The 21,616-nt window shown below is 43.5% G+C and overlaps 1 protein-coding gene across 1 annotated transcript in view; it reads right to left on the reverse strand.

The window, feature by feature from the left end:
* The window catches only part of LOC125454312 (unconventional myosin-X-like), a 286,482-nt gene that overhangs the window by 202,781 nt on the left and 62,085 nt on the right, over nt 1-21,616 (reverse strand). Inside the window, exons 12-16 of the mRNA XM_059647628.1 lie at nt 7,973-8,119; nt 7,399-7,499; nt 7,179-7,245; nt 6,161-6,253; nt 5,885-5,953 (exon numbers count right to left, since the gene is read on the reverse strand). Coding sequence (XP_059503611.1) covers nt 5,885-5,953; nt 6,161-6,253; nt 7,179-7,245; nt 7,399-7,499; nt 7,973-8,119 — 477 coding nt within the window. The remainder of the gene's footprint in view (nt 1-5,884; nt 5,954-6,160; nt 6,254-7,178; nt 7,246-7,398; nt 7,500-7,972; nt 8,120-21,616) is intronic.

The following is a 21,616-nucleotide window of genomic DNA, read 5'->3' on the forward strand; positions in this document are numbered from 1 at the left end:
AGTTGTGAACATAGATTGGAGAGGTTAGGACTATTTCCATTGAGAAGAGAAGGTTGAAGGGAGATTGAATGAAAGTGTTCAAAATTATGAGGGGAAAACAGCTGGTGAAGACCAGCAACATGGAGAGACCGACAACATGGTATGTTGGTAGTGACTGTAATACTGAGAGTTTTAAGATATTCATGGATAGAGATAACAGCAGTCCTTGAGTGAAGGTGTTAAATTGAGGGAAGGTGAACACCAACAATATTAAGCAGGAACTGGAGAATGTGTGATTGGAGGCGGTTGTTTGAGGGCAAGTCTACATCAGACATGTGGGAGTATTTCAAACACAAGGTGATAGGGGTTCAGGAGCAGCACAGTTCTGTGAGAATGAAGGATAGGAATGGCAAGTTTGGAACCTTGGATGACCATGGATGTTACTACCATTGACAGAAAGAAAAAGGAAACATGCATAAGGTGTAGGAAGAATGGGAACTGATAAAGCCTAAGGAAAATAGGAAAGAGCTTAAACAAGGAATTAGAAGGCTAAAGAGGGTCATGAAAAGCAAACAGCATTAAGGAGAATCCCAAGGCTTTTTATACATATATAAAAAGCATGAGGGTAGCCAGGGAAAGGGTTGACTCACTCAAGGTCAAAGGAAGGAATCAATGTGTGGAGACAAAACAGATAGGTGAGGTCCCAAATGATTACTTTGCATCAGTTTGCACTAAGTAGAAGGAATTGATGAACGATGATCTCCGGGAAGGGAGTGTCCAGTTTGTAAGTCAAGTTGCTATTAAAAAGAGAGTGGTGTTGTGCACCTTAAAAAGTATTCAAGTAGTTAAGTCCCTGGGTCCTGATGGGATCTATCCCAAAATATTGAGGGAGGCAAGCGAACAAACTGCAGGAGCATTGACAGATATCTTTGTATCGTCTTTGGCCACAGCTGAGGTCCCAGAGGACGAGAGAATAGCCAATGTTGTTCCATTGTTTAAGAAGGGTAACAGAGATAATCCTGGAAATTACAGGCCTGTAAGTCTCATGTCGGTGGTAGGGAAATTATTGGGAAAGACTCTCTGGGACAGGATGTGTATGCGTTTAGAAGCAAATGGATTTATTAGCGATAGCATGGCTTTGTACAGGGTAGGTTGTGCTTCACTAACTTAATTGTGTTTTTTCAGGAAGTGACAAAGATGATTTGAGAGGGAAAAATGGGTGCTGTTGTCTACATGGACTTCAGTAAAGCCTTTGACAAGGTCCCTCATGGCAGGCCGGTACAAAAGGTGAAGTCACATGGTATCAGGGTGAGCTGGCAAGATGGATACACAACTGGCTCAGTGATAGGAGACAGAGGGTAGCAGTGGAAGGATGCTTCTCAGAATGGATATGTATGAACAGTGGTGTTCCACAGGGATCAGTGCTGGGACCTCTGCTGTTTGTGGTCTGCATAAATCATTTGGAGAAAAATGACGCAGTTCTAATTAGTAAGTTTATTTACATGAGAATGCAGGATGAGGGATGACCTGATAGAAGTTTATAAGATTGTGAATGGCATGGATAGAGTGGAAAGTATGCGACTTTTTCCCAGGGAGGAGGGGTCAATTACTAAGGGACATAGGTTCAAGGTGCAAGGTTGGGAGGTTAGTTTAAAAGAGATGTGTGCGGCAGGTTTTTTACACAACGGATAGTGAAAGCCTGGAACACGCTGCCAGAGGAAGTGGTAGAAGCAGACACATCAGCAGCATTCGAGAAGTAACTGGACAAATGAAGGGAACAGAAGGACATGGATCCTGTAAGTGAAGACAGTTTTAGTGTGGAGGGGGAAAATGTATCAGTGCAGGCTTGGAGGGCTGAAGGGCCTGTTCCTGTGCTGTGGAGTTCTTTGTTCTTTGCAACAAGACCACACAGATTCAAGACAATTAGCGAAAGGAGTAATGTTGACACAAGGAGGAATTTTATCACGAGTGGTTATGATCTGGAACACACTGTCTGACAGAGTGGTGGAGGCGGCTTCAGTCCAGGTATTCAAAAGAGCTTTACATTGAAGAGAATAGAAAGGGTACAGGGAAAAGGCAAGAAATTAAGTGAAATGCTTGAAGGACAAGCATAGGCATAATGGGTTAAAAGCCTCCTCCTAGGCTGTTATTATTCTAAGATCGTATTATAGAATCAGAGAATCACATAGTGCAGAAGAAGACCCTTGGCCCATCAAGTCTACACCAACAAAAAAACTACTGTAAATCTACATAAGTCCACTTTCCAGCATTGGGGCCACAGCTTTCAACGTTATGATACTTCAGATACTCATCCAAATACTTTTTGAAGATTATGTTTGTTGCCTCAACCATCCTCCCACGCAAGTGAATACCAGTCCCTCATCACCCTCTGGGAGAATAAAACATTTTCTTAAATTCTTTCCAAACCTTTTGCCTTTCACCTTAAAATTATACGCCCTCTTTATTGAGCCTTCAGCTAAGGGGATTTAGTTGCTTTCTATCCACCGTGTCCATGCCCCTGATAATCTTACGTACCTCTATCAGGTCCTTTCTCAGCTGACTTTGTGCTAAAGCAAACAACCCAAGCTCATCCAGTCTCTCTGCATCACTAAAATGCACCATCCCAGGCAATAGAACATAGAACATAGAAAAGTACAGCACAGTACATGCCCTTCGGCCCACGATGTTGTGCCGTGGATTAATCCTAAACCAAAAATAAAATAACCTAACCTACATTCCCCTCAATTCACTGCTGTCCATGTGCAAGTCCAGCAGTCGCTTAAATGTCACTAATGACTCCAATTCCACGACTACCACTGGCAAACTATTCCATGCGCTCACAACTCTCTGGGTGAAGAACCACCCTCTGACATCTCCTCTATACTTTCCTCCTAACACCTTATCGTGGTAGTCAATCTTGCCCTGGGAAAAAGTCTCTGGCTATCGACTCTATCCATGACTCTCATTACCTTGTACAACTCGATCAGGTCACCTCTCTTCCTCCTTCTCTCCAGAGAGAAAAGTCCGAGCTCAGTCAACCTCTCCTCATAAGACAGGCCCTCTAGACCAGGCAGCATCCTGGTAAACCTCCTTTGCACCCTCTCCAAAGCCTCCACATCTTTCCTATAATAGGGCGACCAGAACTGGACACAATATTCCAAGTGTAGTCCCACCAGGGTTTTGTACAGCTGCAGCAAAACCTCGTGGCTCTTAAACTCGACTCCCCTGTTAATGAAACCCAAAACACCATATGCTTTCTTAACAACCTTATCCACTTGGGTGGAAACCTTGAGGGAGCTATGCACTTGAACACCAAGATCCCGCTGTTCCTCCACACTGCCGAGAATCCTGCCTTTAGTCCTATATTCAGCATTTAAGTTCGACCTTCCAAAATGCATCACTTCGCATTTATTCAGGTTGAACTCCATCTGCCATTTCTCAGCCCAGCTCTGCATTCTGTCAATGTCTCGCTGAAGCCTGCAATAGCCCTCGACACTATCAACGGCACCTCCAACCTTTGTGTCATCAGAAAACATACTAACCCACCCCTCAACCTCCTCATCCAAGTCATTTATAAAAACTACAAAGAGCAGAGGCCCAAGAACAGAGCCCTGTGGGACACCACTCAGCACTGACCTCACGCAGAATACTTACCATCTACAACCACTCTCTGCCACCTGTCAGCCAACCAATTCTGAATCCAGACAGCCAAATCATCCTGTATCCCATACCTCCTGACCTTATGAATGAGCCTGCCATGGGGAACCTTATCAAATGTCTTGCTGAAGTCCATGTGAACCACATCCACTGCTCGACCCTTGTCAACCTGTCTCGTTACCTCCTCAAAGAACTCAATAAGATTTGTGAGGCATGACCTGCCCCTCACAAAGCCATGCTGACTCCGTCAGAATTCTTTCCAAAACCTAGCTAACCACAGACATAAGACTGGCTGGTCTGTAATTTCCAGGGATTTCCCTATTCCCTTTCTTGAAAAGAGGAACAACATTTGCCTCCCTCCAATCTTCCAGTACGACTCCCGTGGAGAGTGAGGAAGCAAAGATCTTCGCCAGCGGCTTAGCAACCTCCTTTCTCGCTTCCCGGAGCAACCTAGGATAAATCTGGTCTGGCCCTGGGGACTTATCAATCTTAATGTTTGCCAAAATTTCCAGCACATCAACTTCCTCAATCTCGATCTGTTCAAGCCTGTTTCCCTGCTCCTCAAAGTTCTCATTCACAACAAGGTCCCTTTCCTTAGTGATAACCGAAGCAAAAAACTCATTTAGGGCTTCCCCTATCTGCTCAGACTCCACACACAAGTTCCCTACGCTATCCCTGATCGGCCCTACCTTCTCCCTGATCATTCTCTTATTTCTCACGTATGACTAAAATGCCTTCGGGTTCTCCCTAATCCTTCCTGCCAAGCCTTTCTCATGCCCCCTCCTAGGTCTACTTTTGAGCTCCTCCGAGCAAGCCTATAATCCTCTAAAGCTGTGCTACACCCTTGCTTCCTCCACCTTACGTAATCTGCCATTGTCTTTTTGACAAGAAGCACCTCTGTGCCCATCATCCAAGGCTCCTTAATCTTACCCCTTCTTACCTGTCTCATTGGAACAAATTTATGCATCACTCGCAACAACTGCTCCTTAAACAGTCTCCACATGTCCGCTGTGCCCTTTCTGTGGAACAATTGCTCCCAATCTGTACTTCCCAACTCCTGCCTGATAGCGTCATAGTTTCCTTTTCCCCAGTTAAATATCTTCCCCTGGTAACTGCTCCTTTCCCTCTCCATGGCTATGGTAAATGTGAGGCTGTTGTGGTCACTGTCGCCAAAATGTTCTCCCACTGCATGATCTGACACCTGTCCTGGCTCATTGCCGAGCACCAAATCCAAAATGGCCTCTCCCCTCGTCGGCCTGTCCACATACTGAGTAAGGAAACCCTCCTGAACACTCCTGACGAAAACGGCTCCATCCAAACCATCTGCACAACCCTGCCACGTTTGCACTTTTCGACAATCTTCTGGCCTATGAGTTCTTCGAACTCCCTACTGCATTTTTAGGGGTCTGTAGAAAACCCCCAGTGAGGTGACTGCCCCCTTGCTGTTCCTAACTTCCACCCATACTGACTCAGTTGATAAACCTTCCTCGGCAATCTTCATTTCTCTTGCTGTGATGCACTCTCTGATTAGCAACGCTACGCCCCCTCCTCTTTTTCCCTGGTGATTTACCAATGTCCTGGTGATTCTCCTTTGCATGCCCTCTAACGCAATCACATCTTTCCTATAGTGTGATGACTAGAACCGCGCATCATAGTCCAGCTGTGCCCTAACCAAAGTCCTGTACAGCTCCAACATAACCTCCCTGCTCATTTAATCTATTCCATGACTGATAAAGGAAGGATGCCATGTGCCTTCTTAGCTACCCTATAAACATGTCCTGCCATCCTCAGGGATCTGTAGACAAACATCCCAATATCCCTCTGTTCCTCTGATGTTTTATTGAGTATTCCCTGGTCTTGCTCCTTCATCCAAAGTGCATCACTTCATACTTTTCAATGTTAAACACCATCTGTAGCTGATCTGCCCATCTGACCAAACTGTCTAAAACCTCCTGTAACCCAAGACCTTCCTCTTCACTTCTACCACCTAACAATCTCCATGTCATTCACAAACTTATCAGTCATTGCCACCACCACCCTGCCCACCACTAATCATCCATATTGTTTATATATATATATATTATATCACTAACATAAGGAACCATGCACTGAACCCTGTGGTGTATCTATGTGCTATGGACATTGTGTCATACAGGCACTGTGTGATATGGGCACTGTATGTTATTGTTACTGTGCATGATGCGGTCTAATACAGCCCTGGTATCAGACTACTCTCAGACAGACTCACCTCACCAGCATAATGTCTTATCCCAAACTGATGATCAGTTACCCGTGGCTTCACATAGAACGAGTTACACTGCAAAAGACAGTAAAACATCCTTCAGTCTCATGGAATAGGAGGGTAGAAATAGAAGACAGCGAGTGAGAAACTGAAAATGAATGAAGAGTGAGGAGATGGAGAGAGAGAGAAGTGATGAAAATAGAGATAGTGAGATGGAGAGGAGAATTTCTCTGGTGCTCAGACTGATCCCTGCAACTTGAATGACACAAAGACCCCCCTCACCTGGTGCTGACTGTGCAATTTCTCAAGCAGTGTGGAGTCAGTGCCTTTTGGAAACCGACTCTCCTCATTGATCAGAGCAAGGAGGCCCAGTTTCTACAAGTAGAAAAACTAAGCGTTAGATACCACTTAGACATAGAGTAAAGCTCCTTCTACACTGGCCAATCAAACACTCCCAAAACAGGGACAGCATGGGGTTAGAGGTTCTGGTCACCCCTCTACAGGAAGGATATTATCCAATTGGACTGGGTGAAGAAAAGATTTACCAAGACATTGCCAGAAATGCAAGTTTTAAGTTATAGGAATAGGCTGCATAGGCTAAGTCCTGGACATGACGGCAACATTTTTTACACAGAGAGTGGTTCATGTATGGAATGAACTGCCAGAGGATGTGGTGGATACGGGTACAGTTAAACATTTAAAAGACATTTGGATAAGTACATGAATAGGAAGGTTTGGAGGGATACAGATCAAACACAGGCAAGTGGGACTAGGTTAGTTTAAAAACATGGTCAGCTTGGGCTAGTTGGACCGTAGGTATTGTATAACTCTGTGACTCTACACTTTCCCATCACTCATTCAAGGTCAGGGACAGCACGGGGTTAGATACTGACTAAAGCTTTATCTACACCATCCCCATCAAACACTCCCAGGACAGAGACAGCACGGGGTTAGATACTGAGTAAAGCTCCCTCTACACTGTCCCCCACCAAACACTCTCAGGGACAGCATGGGGTTAGATACAGGGTAAAGCTCCCTCTACACTGTCCCCCATCAAACACTCCCAAGGACAGGGACAGCACGGGGTTAGATACATAGGAGAGCTACTGCTACACTGTTCTATGACATCAATATGGCAGTGCTTTCTCTCTCACTCCATTGGATTTTTGAGTGACATTGTGGTTCTTGAATTAAATCAGGTCCAAGTTTGTAATTTTGCCATCATATAATCTAGGATTTATGGACTACTTCCTGGGATTTTGCTTATTTCCTGGAATTCAGAAATTGCAAAGTTTCCTACCTTTTCAATCAGGTCCAAACACTCGGCATTATCCATCCAATCAATTGCTTCCCAACACATTCCTTCTCTACAGAAATAAAGAAATAAACATGAGTTGGTGTGATTTTGACACAGGAGGTAGGGGCAGCCCAAGAGGATGGGATCAGTTGGCTACAGTCAGGAAGGACAGGGCAGCTTTAAGGATTGGTTCACAGGTTTAAGCTTGCTCAAGTGACCTCACCTGTTATACTCTAGTTGCTCCAGAGAGAAGATGTGTTTGTTGAAATATTCCTGCAGCTTCTCATTGGCATAGTTTATGTTGAATTGTTCGAAACGATTAATCTGTGACAAAAGACAGTCAGTGTCAGCTCTGCAATGATCAAACCCTCATCTCTCATACCTCAACCACAACCTCGAGATCCCTTACTCCTCAAATCCCTGCCTCTCTGCTCCCTCCATAACTTCTCAAGCCCTCATTCCTCACTCCTCTACTACTTAGCACAATGTCTTAATCCCATAATTCCTCACCCCAACCTCTTAGCCACTAACCCATGAACCACACTTGCAACCTTTTACCCCTGAATCTCAATAACAACCTCTCAAAGCCTCATCACAATCTTTCAACCTCTTACCCCTCAACCAAGACCTTGTGGCTCCTCATCCTTCAGCTCTTCATGAGAACCTCTTGATCCCTCAAAACACAACTGACCCCTTGATACCTCACGCTTTGCTTGTGGGCGAAGCTGAGACCATGGAGATGGCAGATCCCTCCCCACCCACTTTCTCCTCAGTTAGGGTCTGAACTATTCACCCACCTCAAAGTTCTCAAAGCCAAAGATGTCAAGAATGGCGATGGATTTGAAACTCTCTTTCCCTTTAATCTTTGTGTTGATTTTCCTGATGATCCAGGAAAAGCACTGGGAATATAGTGCCATGGCCATGGAATCCCGGGAATCAGCAGCCTGAAATACAGAGAGAGGAACATTAGCGTCTGCTCACAGACAGAGTCACAGCACAAGAGCAGAGTTATCCCCCCACACCACATCATGGCACCTCGCTGCTGTTCCTGACATGGCATGGGCAAACAGGCACAGGATACAGAGATAAGCACAGGATACAACTCAGTACTCTAGGGATTTTGTCAAAATGGGAACACTATCTCATTCATTTACCCAACGAGATCATCAATGCTAAGGCCATCATTTGTGCACATTCCTAATGATCCTTGAGCTTAGCCAGCTATTTCAAAGGACGCTAAAATGTTGACCACATTGCTGTCAGGCTGGAGTCACAGGAACCTTTCCTAAAGGACGTTAGTGAACCAAATGGGGTTTTAGGGCAATGTGTTATATCTCACTGTGGTGATGTGCTGGAAACCAAGTGCTACCATTCCCAGAGTTAAAATTGTATCCTGCTCCTAAGATGCTGCGTGGCCTGCCGTGTTCATCCAGCTTTACACCTTGCTACCATTCCTGGAGTTGTCACAAAAATTAAAGATTATAAATTCCCCAATTTACCTTCCTTATAGACCCAGCTGATAGAAAGCACAGACCAAGTTTCACTGTACTTCCCCTAACAATGTTCCAGCAATAATATGGAAGGCTTTAGCTCCAGAATGGCTAATTGTGCATGAGGGTTTGAATAGAGAAACAGTGAAGTCTCGTTCAGCTTTATGAAGTGTTGTGTCAATTGTATAGGAGTTTGCTTAGACTACACCTGGAGCAGTGTGTGCATTTGGTCTCTATTCTATCGAAGGAATGCAAGAAAGGGTTCACCAGGCTTGGTCCTAGGATGGTGGGACTGGCTTTTGAGGAGAGATTGGGTAAAATGTTACGTATATCATGGTTTTGAAGAATGAGAGATGATCACTTTGAAATCTACAAAACACTTAAAAGAAATAGACAGGATATAGATGTAGGTAAAACGTTTCAACAGGTTGGGCAGTCTAGAACTAGGGGTCAATATTTAACAATGTGGATGCTGTGACTTAGGTCTGAGATTATTTTGTCTTAAAACACAGTGGTGTGAATCTTCAGAATTCCCTACCATAGACAGCTGTGGATGATCAGGCATTGCATATGTTTAAGGTAAAGAATGGAAGATTTCATTCTTTACCTTAAACAATGGAGTACAGGGTTATGCAAATTGGGAGGGCAAAGGCACTGGGCTGTCTAATCAGCCATGGCTGAATGACAGGGTGCATCAACAGGCAGAATGATCTCCTCCCGTTTCTATGTTACAAGACCCTGACCACGCTGTTCCAGTACAGTTACAACACTGGTATCTACCGGACAATGTGGAAAATTGCCCAAGTATGTCCTGCACACAAAAAGCAGGATAAATCCAACCCGGCCAATTCCCGCCCCATCAGTCTAAACTCGATCATCAGTAAACTGATAGAAAGTGTCATCAACAGGGCTATCAAGCAGCACCTGCTCAGCAGTAACCTGCTCAACGTTGCCAAGTTTGGGTTCCAGCAGGGTCAGTCAGCCTTTGACCAGCCTTCCATCAAACAGAAGGGCTGAATTCCAGTGATGAGATAACAGTAACAACTCTTCACGTCCTGCATTCAACTGAGTGTGGCATCATGGAGCCCTGATAAAACTGGAATCAATGGTAAACGGAGGAACCTCGCTGGTGGTAGGAATCATACCTGACAGATAGGAAGATGATTGTGGCAGTTGGAGATCAGCCACCTCAGCACCAGGACATCTCTACAGGAGTTCCTCAGGGTAGTATCCGAGGCCCAACCATCTTCAGCTGCTTCATCAATGACCTTATCTCCATTGTATGGTCAGAAATGGGGATGTTTGCCAGTAATTGCACAATGTTCATCATCATTCACTACTCCTCAGGTACTGAAGCAGTCCGTGTCCAAATGCAGCAAGACTGGACAATATCCAGGCTTGGGCTGACAACTGACAAGTAACATTTGCATCACAGAATTGCCAGCAGATCTCTGACAGGAGAGAATTTAACCACTGGTTTTCAATGGCATTATCATCACTGAATACCCATATCAACATCATAGGGGTTATCACTAACCAGAAACCAAACTGAACCAGCCTTACAAATACTGTGGCTATGCGAGCAAAGTCAGAACTAGGAGTTCTACGGCAAGTAACTCACCTCCTGACTCACTAAAGCCAGTCCACCATCTACAAGGCACAAGTCAGGAGTATGATGGAATACTTCCCACTTGCCTGGATGAGTGCAGCCCCAACAGCACTCAAGAAGCTTGACACATCCAGGACAAAGCATCCCGCTTCACTGGCACCGCATCCACAAGCATTTACTCCCTCCACCACCGACACTCAGTAACAGCAATGTGCACTATCTACAAGATGCACTACAGAAACTCACCAAAGATCCTCAGACAGCACCTTCCAAACCCACAAAGACTTCCACCTGGAAGGACAAGGGCAGCAGATACATGGGAATACCACCACCTTCAAGTTCCCTTCCAGGCCACAGGACTAACTTGGAAATATATTGCCATTCCTTTACTGTCGCTGGGTCAAAACCCTGGAATTCCCTCCCTAAGGACATTGTGGGTTAACCCACAGCACATTGACTGCAGTGGTTTAAGGAGGCAGCTCACCTCCACCTTCTCAAGGGGCATCCAAGGACAGGTAGTAAATGCTGGTCTAGCCAGTGACACACACATTCAATGAATGAGTATACTTTAAAAATAACTTGTTCAGGCCTGATTGCAGGTGCTCAGGATATACAACTCCATCACTCCGAGTGCTGATTTCTATGATTCTCTACTTAACGTTTCATTTGTTCAGTGCGTGACTTCAGTTGTGCTTCTATATAAAGAAGCAGACAGGAACTGTGGTTATGGGTTTTGAAGATGTATATTTGTACCATGTGTACCTGTAAATGAACACTGTAACTGTGGAAAGAGTGGTTCTAGTTTTAGCCCTCATCTCCTCATCTCCTTGGCCACTCTGAATCCCACTGTGAACCCTGGTAAAGGATGAAGAGTGTAAGGTACAGTTCCATGTCCCAGAGCAGTGAGCTAAGATGTTGCACATTGCTTCTTCAATGGTATTCCTCCCATTAAATAAGTGTATCTTAAATCCATCTCTCAACACGAGCTCTCACAAGGACACAGATTTAGATCCCAGATATTTGCTGAGTTTGAACTATCTGACAGGGGCCTCCTAAAACATCATAAAGATTGTTTCAACCATTTACACTTCTAAGAGATCAGCATTTTTCTGTTTTGCAGTCAGCTTTAATCGATAGGCAACTGTGACGATCAGCTGGTTTGTGCAACCCACACAGTCTCTGCCCCAGCACACACAAAGGCTCAAGTTACCGCCTGCAACTCACAAAGGTCAAAGTCTCAGATCCTCTCACACTCAATCTGGAACATGACAACAGTCTGAAAATATGTGCAGAATGTGCAGACAACGTTTCCCACCACTGCCACTGAGACCGCAGTGAGAAAGCTTGTCTACAGCACACTGACAATGAGACAGCACATAATCCAGTCCCCCTTCTTCCTGGAATCAGATCATAGTTTCAGGCCAAGAATCTACACAGTCACCCACCAAACATGCAGGACAAAGGGTGACAATCAGTGTTCAATCCTGGGGTGGGAGCTGAAAAAGGGATCATGCCTGCCATCATGTGAAGATTAATAAGGAGGAGGTATTATATGTTTTAGTGGACACAAAGGTGCATAAATCCTCAGGGCCTGATGAGATGTAATCCAGGCTGTGTTGGAAGACAAGGAAAGAGATTTCTGAAACCTTGGTGGAAATATTTAATGCTTTGCTGGCCACAAGTGCCAGATGACTGGAGGATGGCTAATGTGGTTCCTTTGTTCGAGATGGGCAGCAGGGATGGCCAGGAAATTACAGTTAGTCCGATGTCAGTGGTAGGGAAATGATTGGAAAAAATTCTGACAGACAGGATTAATCAACACTTAGAGAGGCAATTGATCAGGAATAGTCAGCACAATTTATTAAAGGGAGATCCTCAACTCAGTTAAATTTTTTGAAAAGGTAACAAAATGTATTGATGAGGATTGTGCAGTTGATGTAGTTTACATGGACCTCAGTAAGGCCTTTGACAAGGTACCACGTGGAAGGCTGGTCCAAATGTAACAGTCTTTGGGATCCAAGATAATAAAATGTGAGGCTGGATGAACACAGCAGGCCCAGCAGCATCTCAGGAACACAAAAGCTGACGTTTCGGGCCTAGACCCTTCATCAGAGACTCTGATGAAGGGTCTAGGCCCGAAACGTCAGCTTTTGTGCTCCTGAGATGCTGCTGGGCCTGCTGTGTTCATCCAGCCTCACATTTTATTATCTTGGATTCTCCAGCATCTGCAGTTCCCATTTTCACTGATACAGCCTTTGGGATCCAATGCAAGTTAACAAATTGAATCCAAAATTGGAGGCAAAAGATGAAGGTGGAGAATTGTTGTTGTTTATGGAACATTAATAACTTGTTTGTAAATGTAAATAGCATAATTAGAAAGTTTGCAGATGTCACAAAAATCGGTGGTATTGTTGACAGTGAGGAGGATGATCTCAGACTATAATCTGACTGATAAAGAGGTGCTAAAAGGGCAACAGTCCAGGTAGAGAAGTTACCAGGCCGGGATAGAATGCATTCTAGGTTGCTCAGAAGTTAATGGAGCAAATTGTGGCACCATCGATAGAAATTTTCCAGGCCTATCTGAACACAGGATTAGTCCTGGGGGATTGCAAATGTGACAACATTGTTTGAGAAAGGGGCAAAGGATAACCCAGGAAACTCAACAGTGAAAAAACCAATGGAGGTCATAATAAGGGATAAGATAAATATATAGAGAAAAATAAATTAATACTAGTCAGTCAGCATGATTTTGTCAAGGGCTGGTCATGTCTGACTAATTTCATTGGGTTCTCTGATGAGGTGGCACGGGCAGTGGATGAGGGTGCTGGGGGTGTTGTATATTTGCACTTTCAGAAAGCATGTGATACTGTGTCACATGGCAGGTTGGTTAGCAAATTAAAAATGTTTGGGACTGATGGATCATAGGACATAGAACATAGAATGTTACAGCACAGTACAGGCCTTTCGGCTCTCAATGTTGTGCCGACCTGTGAAACCAAACTGAAGCCCATCTAACCTACATTATTGGGTCCTTGGCAGCCTGGATTAGAAATTGGCTAAAGGACAGGATACAGAAGGCATTTCTCAGATTGGAGGCAAATTGAAAGAGGTGTACCCCGGGGATTATTGTTGGGACCCTTGCTTCTGATTTATAAAACAATTTGGAGATGGGTGTTGAGAGCAAAATCTTTAAATTTGCAGATGATACTAAGTTAACAAGAGAGTGAATTGTGAGGGTGATGCTGTAGTGACTTCAGAGGGGCACTGACAAGTTGGTCAAATGAGCAGATACCTGGCAGATGAATTTCAGTGCAGAGAAATGTGAGGTATTGTATTTTGCTAGAAGACACATGGAGAGACAGTACAGACTAAATAGTACAACTTTGAGGGAAGTGCAGGAGCAGATGGACCTCAGGGTTCATGTGCATGATTCTCTGAGGGTGGTCAGGCAAGTTGAAACAGTTGTTAAAAAGCCTTGTATACCTCTACAAATCATTGGTCAGACCACATTTGGAGTATTGTGTTCAGTTCAGGTGCAGCCAAATGGGATTGGTGTTGTTTGGTTTTGTTCTTCAGCATGGAAATGGTGGGACAAAGGCCCTAGTTCAATGCTGTATGCCTGCATGACTCTATGAAAGGAGGCCCATGGACAGGATTGTCAATGAAGTGGAAAATGGAGGACAGGCAGCGGAATATCATCAGAAGTTGAGACCCGTTTTTTCATTCATTCATGGATGAAGGCATTTCAGGCTGGGCCAGCATTTATTGCTCATCCCTAATTGCCCAAAGGGCAGTTAAGTGGGTCTGGAGCCACATGTAGGCCAGACCAGATAAGGATGGCAGTTTCATTCTCATTGGTGAACCAGATATTTTCCAACAATTGACAAAGGATTTACGGTCATTAGATTCTTAATTCCAGATTTTTATTAAATTATAGTTCCATCATCTGCTCTGGTGGGTTTCAAACCCAGGTTGCCAGAACGTTACCTGCGTCTACAGATTAATAGTTCAGGGATAATATCAGTAGGCCATTGCCTGTCCCCGAGACTCTTCATTCCATCCTGAGGCTGTATTTATTTTGTTCATTGTTGAGATATGGGTGCTTCTGGCTAGATCAAGGTTTCTTGCCCATCCCTGAGAAGTCAGGATACAAGGGGCTTCATGCACAATTCCTGGCTTGTATAATATCTCCAAAGGGCAGGCATGGACTCAGTCTTGTTCAGCTCTGCGTCAGAATATGAAAGGCACTCTTGTTCAAGAACATGTGGTAGTTGTCAGTGGCCCAGGGCCTTCGTCTGGGTCCGTGAATCCAAATCAGATCCTCGTGAGAAGCTCAGTGAATCTGATCTGACACTGACACCTACTGGTAATATCATTGTCATAGATCAGTCAGCCAGGTTAACTAATGACTGGTTATCATTTCAACGTGTAGAAAAATATCATCTGAATGACAGCAAAGCAGATAGTTCAGGAACTTCACATTGTTCAGTAATCTTACAGGATGTACAACTAACTTAGCATTCACGTTACAAGCAAAATATTTTTAAACCAATTCAATACTGACAGGAAACAGCAAAACCACAGAAATTCCAAACATGTTTCAGGCAGAAATATCCAAGAACATCAGTAAACAGACAGTTCCATACTGAGATTGCAGAATGCAATAGGGGGACAGCTTTAATAGATAGTCTTATACTGAGATTAGAGAGAGAAGAAGCATTATCACAGAAAGCATCATACAGACAGCCATTCAGCTTTACCAAAAATTGATCCCACTAGCACAATGACCCTGCTCACTCCTCACAACAATGCTGAACTTTTTGCTCCATCATAGTTCAACAATTCCCTTCAGGAAGCAGCGATTGAATCTATATCCATTGCTCTCTTAGGTAGTATTTTCCAAACCCAACCCCAGAAGAAAAGTGTTTTTCCTCATCTGGTCAATCACATTAAACCCATCTACAATCATTTGTTGAGACAGAACTGGGACTAACACACAAGAGAGACCTGTAGGTGTTACCTTCTTATTTTACTCATTCAGACAAATACAAGAATGGAGCATCCTCCAGGACAGTGACCAGCCTCCAGAATAATGGTTAGGGATGGCACTTGCTGAATTTCCTTGAATGTACTGATAGATCCAATCCAATGATAACCAATATAAGATTATCAGTCCGGTGATCCTTCCTCAGAACTGATGGTGGCTGAGAAAACATCAGTTTATATGCAGAAAACAGGGAGGTGGGTGGGGTAGGGAGTAAACGATAGGATAGAGCCCAGAGAGAGAGAAAGACAGTTGGACGGACAAAGGAGTTGCTAATATAAGATAACAAAGTGTGGGGCTAGATGAACACAGCAGGCCCAAGCAGCATCTTAGGAGCACAAAAGCCGACGTTTTGGGCCTAGACCCTTCATCAGAAAAGGGGGATGGGGAGAGGATTCTGAAATAGCGAGAGAGGGGGCGGCGGACTGGAGATGGATAGAGGAGAAGATAGGTGGAGAGGAGAGTATGGGTGGGGAGGTAGGGAGGGGACAGGTCAGTCTGGGGAAGACAGACAGGTCTAGGGGGCTCAGGTTGTTTTTTTTGGAGCAAAGATGGCTGAAATGAGACCTGATAAAGGTGTAAAAGAGTATTAGGGGCATGGACAAGAGGGATAAAAAAAAAAGCTGTTTCCCTTTGTTGAAGGTCAATAACATGGGTGCATAATTTTAAGGTGAAAGGCAGGTGCTTTAGAGGAAATTTGAAGAAAATCTATTCTACCCAGAGGCTGGTGGGGTTCAGGAATGCACTGCCAGGGAGGGTAGTTGAAACAGGTAGCCTCACAACATTTAAAAAGTACTCGGACAAACACTTAAGTGCCATAATAATCAAGACAATGGAGAGTGATGCTAGTGTAGATAGATCAGTGCAGACATAACGGGCCATAGGGTCTCGTCGATGTTGACTCTATGACACGATAACAGGTTTCTCTGTGATTAATTCTGTTTTCTCTAGCAGCCAATCCTTCTGATTATTTACTTCGCCAACACCTTGTTAAACCTCTTTCTCAAATTTAAGGAGAGCTATTGCAGCTTCTGTAGTCTCTCTAATTACATTTATCATACCTGTTACATTTGCTGTAAATCTCCTCTGCTCCCCCTTGACATTCTCACAAATGTGGAGGGCCCAGATCTGAACACAATATTCCCACTGGGCCAAAGCTGCAATATATAGAAATTAGCAAAACTTCCAGGTTTTTGTACATTTTGCCTGAATTTATAAACTCAAGATTTTATGTTTATCTGTTTTGTTAATCCATTCTGCCACTGTCACTTTGTGCACAAATGCTCTACCCTCTAAAATTACATCATTCACTTCTGTTGCATTTCCTCATTCTTTGCTGAGTAGCTAATTTATTCAGTAGTTATTCTTAACATGATGGGCATTTCTGTGTGTAACTTTTCTACGTTTCTATGATCCACACCGCCTTCTGAGGCAGAAACTTTCAATGTCACTTAATCCTTAGAGAAAAGAAATTCCCTCACTTCTATCCTGAAATGGTCACCCTGAATTTTAAAACAGTTCCCCACTTGTTCTGGACTGACCCACAAGAGGAAGTATCCTTTCCACGTCTAACTTGTGTAGCCCATTCAGAATCTTATACACTTCAATCAAGTCACCTCTCACTAACTCCAGTGGAAACAAGCCCAGTCTGTCTGCTTAAGACAACTCACTCATTTCAAGTTACAAGCTGGTAAACTACAACTGAACCACCTCCAATACAGAACACAGAGCAGTACAGGCCCTTCGGCCCACAATGTTGTGCCGAACTATTATCCTATTCTAAAATCATGCTAACCTGCATACCCTTCATTTTACTCTCCTCCATGTGCCTATCCAAGAGTCACTCAAATGTCCCTAATGTATCTGACCCTACTACCACTGCCAACAGCACATTCCATACGCCCACTCTCTCTGTGTGAAGGATTACCTCTGATATCTCCATTAAACCTTCCTCCAATCCCTTTAAAATTATGCCCCTCGTAATAGTCATTTTTGCCCTTGGAAAAAGTCTCTGGCTATCCATTCTATGCCTCTAATCATCTTGTACACATCATTCTTTTAAATATAATGACCAAAACAGCAGAAGGTAGTCAAGATGTGGTCTCAGCAATGCCTTGTATAACAGAAGCACGTCATCCTTTCCTTTATGTTCCATTAGTCTTCTGATTACTTGGTGTATTTACATCCTGGCTTTTTGTGTTTCATGCATTAAAAAACCCAGCTCCCTCTGCACTGTGGAATACTGCAGTTATTCTGAGGATTTTAATGCTCTGATTTTTATTCTTTCTACCAAAGTGAAAAATTTCACATTTTCTCACATTGTACACACCTTTTGCCTGAGTTTTGCTCACTCACTTAACCTATTTCTATCGATATTAATTGTTGCTTTCCAAACTGTCTTTATATTAGATGACTATAAAACATTGGAGCAAAAGTAGGACATTCATGGTTGATCTGATAAATTACAGAATCTCTACTGTGTGGAAATAGGCCACTTGGCCCAACACATCCACACTGACCCTCAGAGCATCTCACCTAGAACCATCCCCCCAATAATCTACACATTCCTGAGCACTATAGGCAATTTAGCACAGCCAATCTACTTAGCCTGCGCATCTTTGGACTGTGGGAGGAAATTGGAGCATCCTGTGGAAACCCATGCAGACATGGGGAGAATGTGCAAATTCCACACAGGCAGTCACCCGAAAGTAGAATTGAACCTGGGTCCCTGAGGTTGTGGTGCTAACCACTGAGCCACTGTACCACCCCTTAAGAGAATTTGATTGCTCTCAATTTAGGTATCAATAGCTTTCTTCATCTGCTTGTCTAAAGTTCTCACAATGTCTGGCTACCAGCTTTATCTTCGAACACAGTAGTAAAGAATTACTAAAGAACTTTGTGGTGTACCCTTTCTTCATAACAGTCAGCTATGTCCCTGAACCACTTCAGAGGCAAGTTAAAAGTTCAGCATAATGGTTTAGAACTGGAGTCACATATGAGCCAGAGCGATGGATAGTGTATTTCCTTTCTTGAAGGAAAATGGTGTCGCTGTTGGTTTTTTACAACAGTTAGACACTTTCATGCCAAAGAGACCATGTATTTATTTCAAGACACTCACTCCTTTGAAGCAGTGCCAATTCTTAACTCCACTTTCCCACTTTTCCCTGTAACCCTCGATTCTGTTACTGATTAAAAGTCAAACTATCTCAGCCTTAAGTATACATAATAACCCAGCCTCGACAGTCCTGTGGAAAAGAATTCCATAGAGTCACCACCCTCTGACAGAAGAAATTCCTCCTCATCTCTGTCTCAAACATGCAACTCCTTACTCTGAGATGATGCTTCTGGTCCTCGACTCTCTCTCAAGATTGAGCCACCTTTCCACATCTACACTGTCAAGTCCTCTAAGAATCTTCCTTGTCTGAAAGGGTGCCTCTCATTCTTCTAAATTTCATCATTAGCCCAACTAACTCAACTTCTCACAGAATCATAGAATCAGAACTCTGCAGAATTGTCCCACATAAGACAGTTCCTTCATACCTTCTATCAGCCAAGCAATCTTCTCAGGATTGCTTCCAATGTCAGTATATAGTTCCTTAGTTAAGAGGCCCAAGATTGATCACAGTATTCCAGTCATAGCCTGGCCAATGTCTTGTACAGTTTTAATAAAACCTTCCTACTTTTATACCTCATTCCCTTCAAAATAAAGGCCAACTTTCCATTTACCCTCCCTATTACTTGCAGAACTTGGATGCTAGTCTTTTTAAATCATGCATGAGGATGCCCAAATCCACCTGTTCTGCAGTTTTCTACAGTCTTTTTCCACTTAAATCGTATTCAGTTCTTCTGTTCTTCCTGCCAAAGAGTATAATCTCACACTTGATCTCATTATATTCCATCTACCAAGTTTTTACCTACTCACTTAACCCATCTATATCCCTCTACAGGTTTCTGTCATCCTCACAACTTGCCTTCCCACCTATTTTTGCTTCATGTCATCTGCAAATTTAGCTGCCATGTTTGTCACAACATCATGGGCTGAAGGGCCTGTTCCTGTGCTGTACAGTTCTATGTTCTACGTCTTCAATCTGCTCATCAGAAACATTGATGTAAATTGTGGAAATTGAGGGCCCAGCACAGACTCCCATGGAACCCCACTCATCCCATCCTGCCAATATGGACAAGACCGTTATGCATATTGTCTGTTTTCTGCCAGTGGCCAACATCTATTCATGCTCCCTGCACCCAACTCAAGTACCAAGGCCCCTGCCTGACATCTTGCTGACTGTATCAGAGATAAAAGGAATTGCAGATGCTGGAGAATCCGAGATAATAAAGTGTAGAGCTGGAAGAACACTGCAGGCCAAGCAGCATGTTAGGAGCAGCATCTTAGGAGCCAGTCTGTTTTAATAATGCTTCTTTTCTGCTCTTATTTGCAATTTTAATTCCTCTCTGAATCTTCTAAATTCAGCCTTTTCTCAGTTGCATTACCCATCTGACATCTGTCTTAAGCACACTTTCTCTTCTTCATCGTAATCTCTATGTTTTGCATTAACCAGAATGCTCTGGATTTATTTGCCCTACTTCTCTATTTTGCGGAACGTATCCTGACTATAGGTGAACTACCTCTCTTCTAAGGGCAGTCCTGTTTCCGTTATAGTTTTGTCTGCTGGTCTTTGATTCGGGTATGTCTAAGTCAGGTTAATTGCTGAATTGAATGATCAGCCGTAATTACGTTGTATGGCAGAGTAAGCTCAATGGTTTGACTGGCCTTCTGCTGGTCCTAATTTTTATGCACGTGTTATACACACCTAGAACATTTATAGAACATGAGAGCACATGAGCTATGGGAACTCTATAGCCTTGTTCAATTATCACTGGACTGTTAATCCAGAGACCCAAGTGATGTCCTGGGGTAACAAAGTGTGGAGCTGGATGAACACAGCAGGCCAAACAGCATCTTAGGAGCACAAAAGCTGACGTTTTGGCCGAGACCCTTCATCAGATTCTCCAGCATCTGCAGTTCCTATTATCTCTGATGTTCTGGGGACCTGGTTTCAAATCCCACCATGGCAGATGGTGGAATGTGAATTCAATAAATATCTGGAATTTACAATCTAATGATTACCAAGTTGATTGTCAGGAAAAATCCATCTGGCTCACTAATGTCCCTTAGGGAAAGAAACTGCTGTCCTTACCTGGTCTGGCCTACATGTGACTCCAGACCCACAGCAATGTGGTTGGCACTTAAGTGGTCTCTCGGCAATGTGGGAAGTTGCTTCTTTTTAAAATGCAGAAGATGGAGTTGGGGGCATGGGTAGTGACTAGACGATAGATGGGCATTGAGCCCAAAGAGAAAGAAAACCAGTTGGACAGACAAAGAAGTGGATAACAGTCAGCCAACAAGAATGAATGGCTGTTAATGGGGACTATTAGTAGTTGACAATGGGCTGCGTGTAATAACGGATCATTTGATAACAAGGCTTGGTTTCTGGGCGGTGGGGGTGGGGTGGGGGTAGTGTGGGGAGGATGCTCAAGCCTTAAAGCTTTTGAACTTGACATTGAGTCTGGAAGGCTGTGGAGTTCCTAGGTCGAAGGGTTACACGAGCCAAAAAACTTTAAAATCTGATTTCTCTTCATAGATGCTGAGTTTTTCCTAACAGTTTCGGTTTTTGTTTCTGTTTAAATGGTGTTTTTATTCCCATCTCAATACATATAAAAAAAAATTTAAGAAGTAAATATATAGTGTAAATATTAACCTACAGGTGAAAACAAAATTCAAGAACCCAGATTTACTATGAATACTTCACAGAATCCTTACGACACAATTTGGCCCATTGCAAGCACTGGCTCTACAAAACCAGCATAATCACAGAGTGCCAATCTCGTACTTTCTTTCCATATCCTTGCACTCTGTTTTTATCTAAGTAATAATCCAAAGTCCTCTTACTGCAAATCACCTCTTACTTTCCTAAACACCAGAGCATACAAAATAAGCCTGCCCAACCTTTCCTCATAAGGCAACCGCACATCCCAGCTGTTAGTCTGATAAATCTTCTCTGAACAGCCTCCAATATATTTAGAACATAGAACATAGAACATAGAAAAGTACAGCACAGTACATGCCCTTCGGCCCACGATGTTGTGCCGTGGAATAATCTTAATCCAAAACTAAAATAACCTAACCTACATTCCCCTCAATTCACCGCTGTCCATGTGCATGTTCAGCAGTTGCTTAAATGTCACTAATGACTCTGCTTCCACGACTACCACTGGCAAACTATTCCATGCGCTCACA

Source organism: Stegostoma tigrinum, chromosome 7, assembly GCF_030684315.1.
Source record: "Stegostoma tigrinum isolate sSteTig4 chromosome 7, sSteTig4.hap1, whole genome shotgun sequence".
In the NCBI taxonomy this organism is placed as follows: Eukaryota; Metazoa; Chordata; class Chondrichthyes; order Orectolobiformes; family Stegostomatidae; genus Stegostoma; species Stegostoma tigrinum.